This window comes from Pristiophorus japonicus, chromosome 13 (assembly GCF_044704955.1).
Source record: "Pristiophorus japonicus isolate sPriJap1 chromosome 13, sPriJap1.hap1, whole genome shotgun sequence".
Lineage (NCBI taxonomy): Eukaryota > Metazoa > Chordata > Chondrichthyes > Pristiophoridae > Pristiophorus > Pristiophorus japonicus.
In genome coordinates this window covers 76,787,947-76,801,801 of record NC_091989.1, presented here as the reverse complement: position 1 = coordinate 76,801,801, position 13,855 = coordinate 76,787,947, and the positions used below count along the sequence as shown (strand labels likewise).

The window sequence follows — 13,855 nt, the reverse complement described above, 5'->3', positions numbered from 1 at the left end:
AAAACACAGCTGCTCTCCAAAATGTACACAATTGCTACTTTAGTGCAGCCCACTTGAAGTCACAGAGTTCCCTAACAATAGGTAATGTTAAACAGTTTCAAAATACAAACCAGATGCCACACAGCAACAAAAGGGGCAATGTCATTCAAAGCCAAAGAAATTTAGAGTTACGTAATCCTGAATATGGAAACCCCAGTAAGGATGCAGTGCCATTTATAGTAAATCTCAACTTAATAATTACATTTTCTTTAAAATACTAATGCTATTGAGGTTTGTGCCAACAGACAGTTGTGCATTGAGAAAATAAGCCATTGCCAGTTTCGGGTTAACTTCGATCAGACTGCCGTAATAAGTGGTAAAGTTAATGTTAAAGATGACGCTTTATTTTGCGCATCTCAAAAGGACCCCGATTTTGTCTTTATAGCACTGCGTGAAATATTTTCTAAAAATCACATCTAGATCCTTTGAACCGGAAAAAGGAACAATGTTATTTTTCTTACATAATCCAGCCACAATGTGGAAGTTGGATCCGGGAGTATACATGACCCTGGCACAAAAGGAGCCTGTGCAGCTGATGTTGGCTGGGATTTAGTGGGCTGCTTGGCGAGGGGCTGAAAGACAAACAAGGCTGATTCCCCCAGAAGGAGCTCCCGAGAAAAGCGACAGATGGCAAGCTGCGTGCTCACTGAATGGTGGTCACCACAATGCAGAAGGTGCAAATCACTCTGCTGTTCCATCCCGTTGTATTCCAGAGAAAAACAGATGCCGGCTGAATTCGGGCATTAACGTGATCGAACAACCCAACAACATTGCAGAGAAAGAAAAACTCTGGACTTTTACCTTGGTTAGAAAAAGCAATGGGCGACGTGATTATTGCTTGAAATATTTATCGGGGGCGGGGGAAGTGTGCTTTAAAAAAATTCGATCACTTGACGAAATAACTCACAGCACCGAACAACATTGTAACCGGGAGCCCGGTCCGTCCCCCATCTCAGGGAAAAAGCCCCTCAAACCACCGCGTCTTCGCTCCCTTTATGACGCCCCTGAGCCACAATTGCCGACGCCTCGCACAAAGTTGGGGCAGAAGGAAGCCGTGAAGTGGCGAAAAGTCAAGCGAAGAAGTTGTCGAGCAGCTCACCTGCGCTCATCCTGTGGCTGCCCGGTGCTGCCTACCGCTCCACAGCCATCGTCTCCAGCTCCCCTTCAAATTAACAAAAACAATAAACACACCTCCCGGCTAGCCACAGAGGAGGGGGGAGAAGAATTTGGAATCTGCGCACAGTAATAGGATTTTAAAATCTCAATGTTTTGTTTTTCTCTTCACCGACGGCAAGTAGCCGCTTGTCCTGCTTTCTCTCAGGCGCTGAGTGCCGGGCTCGAGCGGCTCGACTCGGCTCGCGCCCTCTGCAGCCCAACCGCCGAGCCTTCCACCGCGCGAGCGCTGCCCTCGCCCCGCCCCCGTTGCCACGGCGTCAACGTCGGTGGCAACGCCGAAGGCCGCCTGCCTTTGCGCCCTCCGCCCCCGAAGCATGACGGGAGATGTAGTTCGTGGGGTCGCTCCTCTCCCCCTTCGCTCTTCAGGCCGAACCGCCCAGATGGACTACGCTTCCCACAATACCAAGCACACTCTCCCCCCCCCCCCCCCCCCCGGTGTGTCCATCCATTTCAATGGCGGATGGCGATGGGTGAAGAGTTTGACGAGGAGCTGGTGCTGGAGGTAAGTGAACATAAGAAATAGCAGCAGCAGTCGGCCATTTGGCCCCTCGAGACTGCTCCGCCATTTAATAAGATCATGGCTGTTCTGATCTTGGCCTCAACTCCACTTCCCTGCCCGCTCCCCATAACCCTTTACTCCCTTATCGCTCAAAAATCTATCTCCACCGTAAATACATTCAATGACCCAGCCTCCACAGCTCTCTTGCTTTTTTTCCTGTCTGCTTTATCGTCCAGATGATATTTATCACATCATATTCATAGCTTTTTGCTATATTAGTCCTTTAGCTTCACAATTACAGCTTTCTGATTAGATTAGATTAGATTTGATCTGCTACCTTGCTAATGATTATTTCACTTTAAAATGTATACAAATGAATGAACGTGTCATTTCATTTTAGCAGTGTGAGGAAATCAGTAACTATATACTGTCATTCTAGCAGTGAGTATCATTGAACTATAATAAGCCAAACATAACTGTCATTAAGGATGTTGAAAATCCATTTTATTGGCCCTTTAGTTTTTATTTTTAGCGTCAAAAACCAAAGAAAAAAATGCAAGCTCAAAAAGCCCTGGCAAATTTGCAGAAAATCAGTAAAAATTAGTTTTTATTTTGAACATCAAAAGGCACCATTAAGCTTAACAACATTGCTTGTATAGTTTATAGACCCCACATAGAATCATATAAGTTTACAGCACAGAAGGAGGCCATTTGGCCCATTGTGCCCATGCCGGCCAACAGAGAGCAATCCAGCCTAATCCCTCTTTCCAGCTCTTGGTCCGTAGCCTTGTAGGTTACGGCACTTCAAGTGCATATCCAAGTACTTTTTAAATGCTATGCTCACTGCCTCGACCACCCTTTCAGGCAGTGAGTTTCAGACCCCCACCACCCTCTGGGTGAAAACATTTCTCCTCAAATCCCCTCTAATAGGAGTTCCAAACAACAGCAACTTGCATTTATATAACATCTTTACCGTAGTAAAATGTACAAGACACTTCACAGGAGCATTGTCAAAATTTGACACCGAGCCACATAAGGAGATATTAGAGCAGGTGACCAAAAAGCTTGGTCAAAGAGGTAGATTTTAAGGAGTGTCTTAAAGGAGGAGAGAGCTGGGCAGAGAGGTTTAGGGAGGGAATTCCAGAGATTAGGGCCTAGGCAGCTGAAGGCATGGCTGCCAATAGTGGAGTGATTAAAATCTTCGACCAGACTAACATCCCCAGCATTGAAGCACTGACCACACTTGATCAGCTCCGTTGGGCAGGCCACATAGTTTGCATGCCAGATACGAGACTCCCAAAGCAAGCGTTCTACTCAGAACTCCTTTACTGCAAACGAGCCAAAGGTGGCCAGTGGAAATGTTACAAGGACACCCTCAAAGCCTCCCTGATAAAGTGCAACATCCCCACTCACACCTGGGAGTCCCTGGCCAAAGACCGCCCTAAGTGGAGGACGTACATCTGGGAGGGTGCTGAGCACCTCGTGTCTCGTCGCCGAGACCATGCAGAACTCAAGCGCAGGCAACGGAAAGAGTGTGCGGCAAATCAGTCCCACCCACCCCTTCCCCCAACGACTACCTTTCCCACCTGTGACAGAGACTGTGGTTCTCGTATTGGACTGTTCAGCCACCTAAGAACTCATGTTAAGAGCGGAATCAAGTCTTCCTCGATTCCGAGGGACTGCCTATGATGATGATGATGATGATGAAGATTAAAATTGGAAATGCACAAGATGCCATTGGAGGAGCACATTGATGTTGATGGAGGGGGTTACAGAGGAGCGAGGCCATGGAGGGATTTGAAAACGAAGGATGAGAATTTTAAAATTGAGTAGTTGCCAGACCAGGTGCCAATGTAGGCCAACGAGCACAGGGGTGGATGGGTGAGTTAGGATATGGGAAGCAAGAGTTTTGGATGAGCTTAAGTTTGTGGAGGGTGTAAGATGGGAGGCCGACCAGGAATGCATTGGAATAGTCAAGTCCAGGGGTAGCAAAAGCATGGATGAGGGTTTCAGCAGTGGATGAGCTAAGGATGGGCAGAATTGGGCATATCCAAGAACTTTTTAAATGTGGTGTGTTTTTGCCTCTACCACCCTTTCAGACAGTGAGTTCCCATTGGGTGAAAAAAGTTCTCAACTCCCTTCTAATTCTTCTACCAATTACTTTAATCTGTTCACCCTCTTCCCCCAGAATGCTCTGCAGCCGCTCGGTGACATCCTTGACCCTGGCACCAGGGAGGCAACATACCATCCCGGAGTCACGTCTGCGGCCGCAGAAACGCCTGTCTGCTCCCCTGACTGGCGAATCCCCTACCATTATAGCTCTTCCATTCTTGTTCCTCCCCTCCCCCCCCCCCCCCCCCCCCCGTGCAGCTGAGCCACCTGTGGTGCCATGGATTTGGCCTCTGGCTGCACTGCCCAGAGCCACCATCGCCCTCACCGGTACTCAGAACAGAGTATCTGTTGGAGAGAGAGATGGACTCAGGGGAATCCTGCACTATCTGCCTAGTCCTCCTCTTCTGTCCGGCAGTCACCCAATCCCTCTCTGCCTGCACACTCTTAAGCTATGGGGTGACCACCTCTAGAAACGTGCTATCCACGTAGCTCTCAGTTTCGTGAATGCACCGCAGTGACTCCAGCCGCGAAGCAGCCAGGATTTCCCACATGCCACAGGATGTGCAATCCACGGGATTGAGCTGCCCTACCATCTCTCTAGTAAGACTCAGAAATATGAAGGAGAACTAAACTCTAAACCTTAGCAAAACACACCCAACTGCTACTCAGCAAACAGCTGATTTAATGAATTAGTTTTCCTTGGATAATAAAGATCACCTATCTATTTAATTGCAGTTCCTAACTTACACCAATGTCCAAGGTTTTTTAAAGAAAAGAAAAATACTCACCAATCCACCAGCCAATCGCTTACCTGTTTGGCTGTGACACTTCAATTTTGATTCTTTTCACTTTTTGTCCTGGTCGCTCCTCCCGAACTCGGGCTCCTCCAAACTGCCGCCGCCTTTTGAAGTCTCGCGCTCGCTCAGGTCTCGCGATGCTGGCCGCTCCTCCCGAACTGTATCATCTGCAAACTTCTTAATCATACCCCTACATTGAAGTCTAAATCATTGATCCAAACCACAAAAAGCTAGGGACTGAGTACTGAGCCCTGCAGAACCCCACTGGAAACAGCTTTCCATTCACAAAAACATCTGTCAGCAGTTACCCTTTGCTTCCTGCCACTGAGCCAATTTTGGATCCAACTTGCCACTTTCCTTTGGATCCCATGGGCTTTTACTTTTCTAACCAGTCTGCCATGTGGGACCTTGTCAAAAACCTTACTAAAATCCATGTAGACTACACCAAACACACTACCCTAATCAATCCTCCTTGTTACCTCCTCAAAAAATTCTATCAAGTTAGTCAGACACGACCTTCCCATATCAAATCCATGTCCTTGATTTATCCGTGCCTTTCTAAATGACGATTAATACTGTCCATCAGAATTTTTTCCAACAATTTTATCCACCATCAAGGTTACTGGCCTGTAATTACTTGGTCTATCCCTTTTCCCTTTTTAAACAATGGTATAGCGTTATCAGTCCTCCGACACCACACCTGTAGCCAGAGAGGATTAAAAATTGACGGTCAGAGCCTCCGCTATTTCCTCCCTTGCTATTCTTAACAGTCTCGGATACATTTCAACCAGTACTGGTGATTTATATGCTTTCAAAGATTCTAACCCCCGTAATACTTCCCCTCTCACTATGTTTATCTTATCTAATGTTTCACACTCCTCCTCCTTAACTACAATGTCTGCATCGCCCACCCCCCCTCTTTTGTGAAGATGGGCGCAAAATACTTATTAAGAACCATACCCCTCACGTCGTCTACCTCCACACATAAGCTTCCTTTTTGGTCTCTAATAAACACTGTTCTTTCGTTAGTTATCCTCTTGCCCTTTATGTATTTATAAAACATCCTTGATTTTACTTGCCAATATTTTTTCATGCCCTCTCTTTGCTTTCCTAATTTCCTTTTTAATTTCACCCCTGCACTTTCTGTACTGCTCTAAGATTTTTACAATATTTAACTCGATATCTGACATAAGCTTCCCATTTTTGCCTTATCCTACCCTGTATTCCCCATGACATCCAGGGGGCTCTAGATTTGTTAGTCCCACCTTTTTTCTTTGCAGGAACATAGTTGCTCTGTACCCTCAGTATCTCCTCCTTGAATGCTGTTTCCAGTCCACTTTTGCTAAATCACATCTCCGCTTGGTAAAATTGGCCTCCCCCCCCCCAATAGAGAACTTTTACTCCTGATCTATCTTTGTCCTATGCTAAATCTAACTGAATTATGATTGCTACCACATGTTTTCCTGTAGGCATCATTAGATGTTCAGTTCCCTCTCCTTTCGCTTTCACCTGGTGACATGATGGGGAATTGTGTCACTCTCAGCTAATACTAGCTGATATAGGATGGGAATTAAACCAAGGGCCTCCCTGGCCGTGCTGCATTAATATCACCCCATACACTGATGTCTGGGTGAACCTAATCTGATTCTTTATCTGTGTACAAATTCTACTTTCCTTGTTTCCCACACCACATTTACTTGGGTTACCAGTTACATAAAATCCCTGGCTTATGGTCAAATTTTCCACATTTGGAACCTGGAAATCATCCCAGTTAAATTCCCAGCTATGTCAGTTGGGAATTTTTATTGTTTGCAAGTTAAGAGTTTTTAGGAACAAGAAATTGTTCCTTTTTGATTAATCTGTACCCCCACCTCCCTGCCTTCTCACCAAATCCCTCAATTTCTTCTTTCTAGAAGTACATCTAATTGCCTCATTAAACCATTTATATGGTATGCTTCAATGAGTTTCCCTGGTAACTTGTTTCATAAGTATACACTTTGTGCAAAACCCACCCTGTTGACCTTCGTTTGTTACTCCAAGGTTCCAGCTTGTGTTTCCTGGTACTTGAACCCTTTACCATACTGAATACTTTGTCTAAATCAACTTTTCGATTTCTTTCATAATCTTTGAAAAGTGTTTTAGGTCTCCTCAAAATATTGTTTTCCTTGGGAGAAAAAGAGCCCAATTTCCTTAATTGTTATTCGCAACTTAAAATTCTAATACCTGGCTTCATTTTCATTGCTCACCAAATATAATATTCATCCTGTCATTAGATGGCTAGAAATGTACACTGTACTCAAGATGGTCCGACCAAAGACTTGTGCTTGAACAATATAGCCCACTGCTGATGCAGTCCAGTACTTTACCCTTTTTAATGCACAGTGCTGAGTTTTCTAAATTATGCAGGTCAGCCGTGGCTCAGTTGGTAGCACCCTCGCCTGAGTCAGAAGGTTGTGGGTTCAAGTCCCACTCCAGAGACTTGAGTACAAAAATCTAGGCTGACACTCCAGTGCGGTGCTGAGGGAGCGCTGCATTGTTGGAGGTGCCATCTTTCAGATGAGACGTTAAATCGAGGACCCGTCTGTTCTTTTGGGTGGACGTAAAAGATCCCATGGCACTATTTTGAAGAAGAGCAGGGGAGTTCTACCTGCTGTCCTGGCCAATATTTATCCCTCAACCAACATCACTAACACATATTATCTGGTTATTATCACATTGTTATTTGTGGGAGCTGGCTGTGCGCAAATTGGTTGTCGCATTTGCTACATTACAACAGTGACTACACTTTAAAAACACATATTTCCTCTTTTTTGGTTCCTCTGTCTTGTACTGATTGTTAAAATTAATTATTCTACACACTTGGACGTGCCAAAATAATTTATAATCTGAGTTAGTAAGTGTAATGTGTGACTGCTTACTGACCCAGTGTATCAGAGATGCTACAAGAGGTAATTCCCATCTCAACCTAGTCATGCCAAATGACCCAGGGTGCCTTTACACTTCAGAATTATTGTTGGTATGAAGCAGTTTCAGGCTGGTCATGTTTGCAGATGCTACTAAATTAGGAGGAGCAGTCAAGTCTGATGATGCTGCCAAGGAATTACAGGATTACACTTGCCATTGCAATCAACAAAGCGAACAAAATGCTGAGCTATATTACCAAATCAATCCATCTGAAACTATATAGCGTTCTGATCAGGCTGCATCTTGAGTTTGCATTCTGTTCTGATTACCAAGTTTAAAGGGATACCCTGGAGGTGATGCAGAGAAAAGCCATAAGTTTGTTCCCTAAGACTGAGTTATGAGGATCGGTTACAAAAAACTTGGACACTTCACCTTTCAAAGGGGATGAATGAGGTGGATACTTGATAGAGGTATATAAGGTATTAAGTGGAATAGAAAAGGTTATCCAGAGCACTGTTTCAAATTAAACCCCCACTTATGGAAAGGTGACAAAGGTACAAACTAACAAAAGGATAACTTCAGGTAACGGGAAGCACATCTCACTGTATTGATTCTTGTGTAGAGTTGTGGAGGCAAAGATGCTACAATTATTCAAGGGGCACATGGATGCTGTGAAGGGGGAATCTATACATTTATATGGGAACATCAGCTAGATAGATCAAACAGCCTCACTCCTCTGTACTTATCGATGTGGTGATTCTTTTCACCATTGCAGGTAGCAGTTTAGAAATATCTCTGAGGTACAGTACTTTTCATTAAATATTGTCTTCTATTATGCCACATGTGATCATGAATTTCCACACCTCATAACTACTGTACTATCAGTCTTGGACAGATTCACTCTCAGAACTATTCACACTGGATAGCGAGACATCTGTAGTAATTTGCAAGGTTCTCTAGCAAGAGGTCCAAATCTCACTCAATTTTCAGGCTACCTCTACACAAAGCTGTTGGTCTCTTCAAACTATCTTCCATAAGCATATTCTTCCTTGAGATGGAAGACCTTCTTTGTCATCCCACCCCAGTTGTAGTAGATGTGATTTATCTAGATTTTCAAAAGACCTTCGATAAGGTCCCCCATAATAGACTGATGGACAAGGTCACAGAATGCGGAGTCAGGGGACAAGTAGCAGAATGGATAGCTAGCTGGCTTCAAGGCGGAAAGGGGTAGGGGTAAAAGGTAACTATTCACAGTAGCAGAAGGTGGGCAGTGGTGTTCTACAAGGATCAGTGCTGGGACTACTGTTGTTCACAATTTATATTAACAATTTCTAAATTTGAGGATGACACCAAGTTGGAGGTGATAGTCAATACTGAGGAGGACTGCAACAAATTACGGGAGAACATTAATAAAGTTACAGAATGGGCATATAATTGGCAAATGAAGTTCAACGCAGATAACTGTGAGGTACAGGTACAACGTCTGAAATCCGGAATCCTCGGGACTGAGTCTCTGCCGGTTTTTGGGTTTTGCCAGATTTCAGACAAGAAAATCAACAGTCTGAAATTCGGAATCCTCGGGACCAAATCCGTGCAGGATTTTGGGTTTTGCCAGATTTCGGACCTCGCTGATCCTCCGCTCCTTGCTGTTTGCCGATTCACGCCACTCTTCCACTCGCCAATTCCCGCCACTCCTCGCCGATTCTCTCTGCTCCTCGCCGATTCCTTCCGCCTGCTGCCCCCCGGCGTTGCGTTTTTTTACCGGTTTCCTCGTCCCTCTCTGCCCGATGTCGCCATCTTGGCCGCCTCAAAAATGTTTGGTTTTCAGACAATTCCGGATTCAGGACGTTGTACCTTTATTATATTTTGGTGGGAAGAATAGGGAAGTCACTTATTACTTGGAGGGTGCGAGTCTAGGTGGGGTAGAGGAGCAAAGGGATCTCAGAGTGCAAATACACAAATCACTAACCGTTGTGACACAGGTTAGCGAGGCCATAAAAAAGCAAAGCAAGCCCTAGGGTTTATTTCTAGAGGGATAGAATGGAAAAGTAGGGAAGTTACGCTAAACCTGTATCAAGCCCTGGCTAGACCACACTTGGAGTACTGTATACAGTTCTGGTCGCCATATTATAAAAAGGATATAGAGGCACTGGGGAGGGTGCAGAGAAGGTTTACAAGGATGATACCAGAAATGTGAGGGTTTACATATCAGGAAAGGATGAGCAGGCTGTGTCTCTTTTCTCTTGAAAAAAGAAGGCTGAGAGGTGACCTAATAGAGATCTTTAAAATTATGAAAGGTTTTGATAGAGTGGATACAGAGAGAATGTTACTTGTGGGGAAGAGCATAACCAGAGGCCATCAATATAAGATAGTCACCAAGAAATCAGTAGAAAATTCTTTACCCAAAGTGCGATGAGAATGTTTAACTCGCTACCACAGGGAGTGGTTGAAGCAAATAGTATAGATGCATTTAAGGGGAGGTTAGACAAGCCTGAGGGAGAAGGGAATAGAGGGTTATGCTGATAGATTTAAATGAGGATAGACGGGAGGAGGCTTGAGTGGAGCATAAACACCGGCATGGACTAGTTGAGCCGAATGTCCTGTTTCTGGGCTGTATATCCTATGTAATTTTCCTACTCTGCATTCCCCATGTGATTCATCATTCCTCAGATCTCGGGTCATGCGGACAGCCTTACCTCAGGACTCATACAGTGCTGTTCATGAGCCAAAAGTTGGTATGGGATTACTGTCCATGAAAATGCAGTCAATAAACACCTGAACCATTACTGTGTTCAATACTATGATAGCTCACAGTTTGTGTTCTTACTGTAAACTTTCAAAGTTCACAAGTGTGTCCGATCAACATACCATCATTGAACTAGAAGATTTGTAAGATCAGTTGATGGGGATGATATTGAGTCAATCTGTCCATTCTCTTGCTCTCTTCTGTAAGTGCGATGAAGGTTCCAGCTGTTTGGTATCATGGCAAGGCATCAATCTGCAGAGGGCCTCTAACTTCTCTTTGAAATCCAACATCCCTGGAGTGGATGAGCTTTTGATCCATCTGTATATCTTCAGAGTTTGAATTTGAATTTGTTTGTAAACTTCCGTTAGCAGATTCTGCACACTCTGACTCATAATCGAGAAGATGGAAGAAAGTCGACAACAGACATCCATTCGTCTCAAATTGTAAAATAATTATTTGAAAGCTTTTACATACTAGAAAAGCAATCTGCAATAATTTTTCAACATTGGCCACATCAAAGATTAAAACTACAATATCTGTCATTTGGATTGTTTGTACAGGTACAGTAAATGTCATACTTTGTACATTAAGCTGTGTCTCTGCTCGTTTCAGTTGTGTAGTAGCAGCTGTTGTGACTGACAAAACTGTTTCAATGGTAATGCAGTCATGAAGTGCCTTTCACTTGAAGCACTGATATCGTGACAAAGGTGCCCAAACACAATCTAGTATTCCATGTAATTCTCTGCAAATAACAACAACTTGCACTGAGATGGTGCCTTTAATGTAGTAAAACATCCAAAGATGCTTCATAGGAGCGTTATCAAACAAAAAATTGACATCCAGCCACATGAGATATTTGGACAGGTGACCAAAAGCTTGCTCAAAGACGTAGGTGTTAAGGAGCATTTTGAGGGATAACAGAGAGGTTTAGGGCCTAGGCAGCTGAAGGCATGGCCATCAGTGGTGTAGTGATTAAAATAGGGGCTGTCCAAAAGGATCGAATTGGAGGATTGTAGGGCTGGAGGTGGTTAGAGATGGGGAGGGGCAAGGCCAAATAACAATTGAGAAAGTTGTCATATTCTGCCATAATCACGCTGGAGGTTTGCATAACATGGTCCTTTTCAATTTAATTTCTATATCAACTCAACCACTTTATCTCCTCCACCTTGATGCCCTTGTTCCCAATAAAATCTTTACTCCACTCCTGGTCATTTCCACCCCTGTCCCCAACCAATATGGCTCCCATCCTTATTCCCTAAAATCCAAGGGATGCAGATTTCAGCGTATCTGGTGCACAATCCCTCAAAAAAAAACACCCTCGACCCCCTCTATGACTATGGTGTGTTATCCCACCTTGTATTCCTCTACGTCGCCACAGCCTTTGACACGGTCGATCACATTATCCTCCTCCAATGCCTTTCCCCCATTGTCCACCTTAGTGGGATGCCCATATTTGGTTCCACTCTTACCTATCCGTTCATAACCAGAACTTCTGCAGCAAATAGATTCCCTTCAACCCCCTGCATCATTATATCTGGAGCCATTTTCCTTGGCCTCTTCCTCCTCTTCACCTATATGCTGCCCCTTGGGAACATCATCTGAAGACCACATGACATTCAGCTCCATCTCTTTCGGCCCCTCCACAGCCTTTGTTGTCAGACTGCTAATCCGACATCTAGTCTTGAATGAATCGCAATTTCCTCCAGTTTAGCATTGGCCTCGTGCATCCTCTCCTTTGTCCCACCATTGGTGGCCTTCAGCCATCTAGGCCCTCGGCTCTGAAATTCCCCCCCAAACCTCCCAGTCTCTCTAACTCCCTCTCCTCCTTTAAGAGCCTTCTTAAAACCGACCTCTTTGGCCTTGAGATGTTATTTTACATGAAAGGCACTATACAAATACAAGCTGCTGTTGTTGTAAATGGACTCCGATTACAAGTAGTGAACCAAAATATGAACTCCGCAGACCTAAAGTGCTGTTTTTCAGCTGTGAAAGTTGAAACGTCTGCAGTTTGCAGCAAAACCTCTGACATTAGCTTGTGTTTTCATTCATGCCAGCTCATATCATAACAATTTTCGAATTGTAAAGTTGTGAAATTTGTTGACACAGCTGAACCCTTCATTTTGTACCTTGGTATGTAATTGGTAGTCACGGATACAAGCTGAGAGTGAGAGAGTGCTCGGTTACCAGGATATTTTTGAAGTTCAGACCGTATCTACTTCTCTATAATGATCTATACGAGTGACCTGTATTAGCCTCTGTCCTTCCTTAGATTATTTTTTCCATTCCCCCAGCATATTCAGACCGATCAAATATTGCTCATTTGGAGTGACTGTTGTGGACAGAACACTTTTGCACCTAACCCACAGGGCTGGATTTTCGGGTTTAGGGTTTTTTGGGCGAAAACGTAAATGATACGTGAAAATTACCATTTTCGCTGGGTTACTGATTTTAGGCCTTTGGGGTGCATCGCAAAGGGACGCATTGCACAATTATTTGCAGTGCAAAACGCGATCCTCGCCAACTTTTGTGCGGGGTTGGGAGCGTAGCGAGAGAGGCCTTTTGTGGGGGGGAGGGGGAATTTTTTAAAAAATTACCAAGACCTTGACCAAAAAAATTGAAACTTTTAACTTACCTTTTTTGCAGGTTTTCCAACTTAGCACTGCCGGCAGGGCTGCACCAACAGGTTTTACCTGTCACTGTTCTGGGCGCGGCGTACAGGTCAACAGAGTGCCGAAACTCGGACAGTAACGCAATCAGCGTCGTTACATGTTCGGTGCAGCTCTCCCCAGTGGTACTTCCCACTGCCACCGCAAACAAGGAGCCGAGGATCGCGCCCAGTCTTTGCGGAGGGTCAAAACATGGTGAAAATCCAGCCCTGTGTATCAGATACTCCCAGGTTAGATGCAGAATAAAGCTGCCCTAGCAATGCCTCTTGACTCTCTTGCCAACCTCAGATTGCATTGCTACTGCACAATTATATATACAAGTAGCCTAGTGGTCACGATACTGAACTCACAATCCACCATGGCAAATTGGGAAATTTAAGTAATCAAATCCGGTAATTTGTGGGCTGGCTCTAGATAAATGACCATGAATGGCTGCGGTTCCCATGAAAGGTCACCAACGTGACGTTTACTCTGTTTCTCTCTCTTCCCAAATGCTGACTGACCTGCCAAGTGTTTCCAGCATTTTCTATTTTTATTTCCGATTTCCAGCATCCACAGTATTTTCCTTTTGACGCAAGGCTGTTGGATTGTAGTAAAAACCTGACCGGTTCACTAATCCCTTCAGGGAAGAGAACCTGCTCCTGCCCACTCCCCTACCCAGTTTGGCCTACAGGTCACTCCAGTTCAACACTATATGGATCACTCTGTGTCAGCCATGGCTCACAGGGTAGCACTCTTGTGTCTGAGTCAGAAGGTTGTTGTTGGACATTGTGGAGAGTGAAAGGATTAACAGTCGAACTACTTCTTGTCACAGCAGTAGACTTTCCAAAATAAAATGGGTGACTTTGAAGTGTGGTGAGAGGAAAGCATAGCTTGTCTTCTGATATGTAAAGTGTTTGTGCAAAGAAATACCTGG

The 13,855-nt window shown here is 44.5% G+C and overlaps 2 protein-coding genes across 6 annotated transcripts in view; one reads left to right on the top strand and one right to left on the bottom strand.

Annotated features, from left to right (window-relative positions):
- fgd6 (FYVE, RhoGEF and PH domain containing 6) overlaps window positions 1-1,405 on the bottom strand; it is a 156,362-nt gene extending 154,957 nt beyond the window's left edge. For all 5 annotated transcript variants that reach the window (XM_070897670.1, XM_070897669.1, XM_070897671.1 and 2 more), the window contains exon 1: window positions 1,139-1,405. In XM_070897670.1, coding sequence (XP_070753771.1) covers window positions 1,139-1,148 — 10 coding nt within the window. In that variant the 5' untranslated portion in view covers window positions 1,149-1,405. The remainder of the gene's footprint in view (window positions 1-1,138) is intronic.
- Window positions 1,406-1,651: 246 nt separating this feature from the next.
- The window catches only part of vezt (vezatin, adherens junctions transmembrane protein), an 82,252-nt gene continuing 70,048 nt past the window's right edge, over window positions 1,652-13,855 (top strand). Inside the window, exon 1 of the mRNA XM_070897668.1 lies at window positions 1,652-1,717. Coding sequence (XP_070753769.1) covers window positions 1,676-1,717 — 42 coding nt within the window. The 5' untranslated portion in view covers window positions 1,652-1,675. The remainder of the gene's footprint in view (window positions 1,718-13,855) is intronic.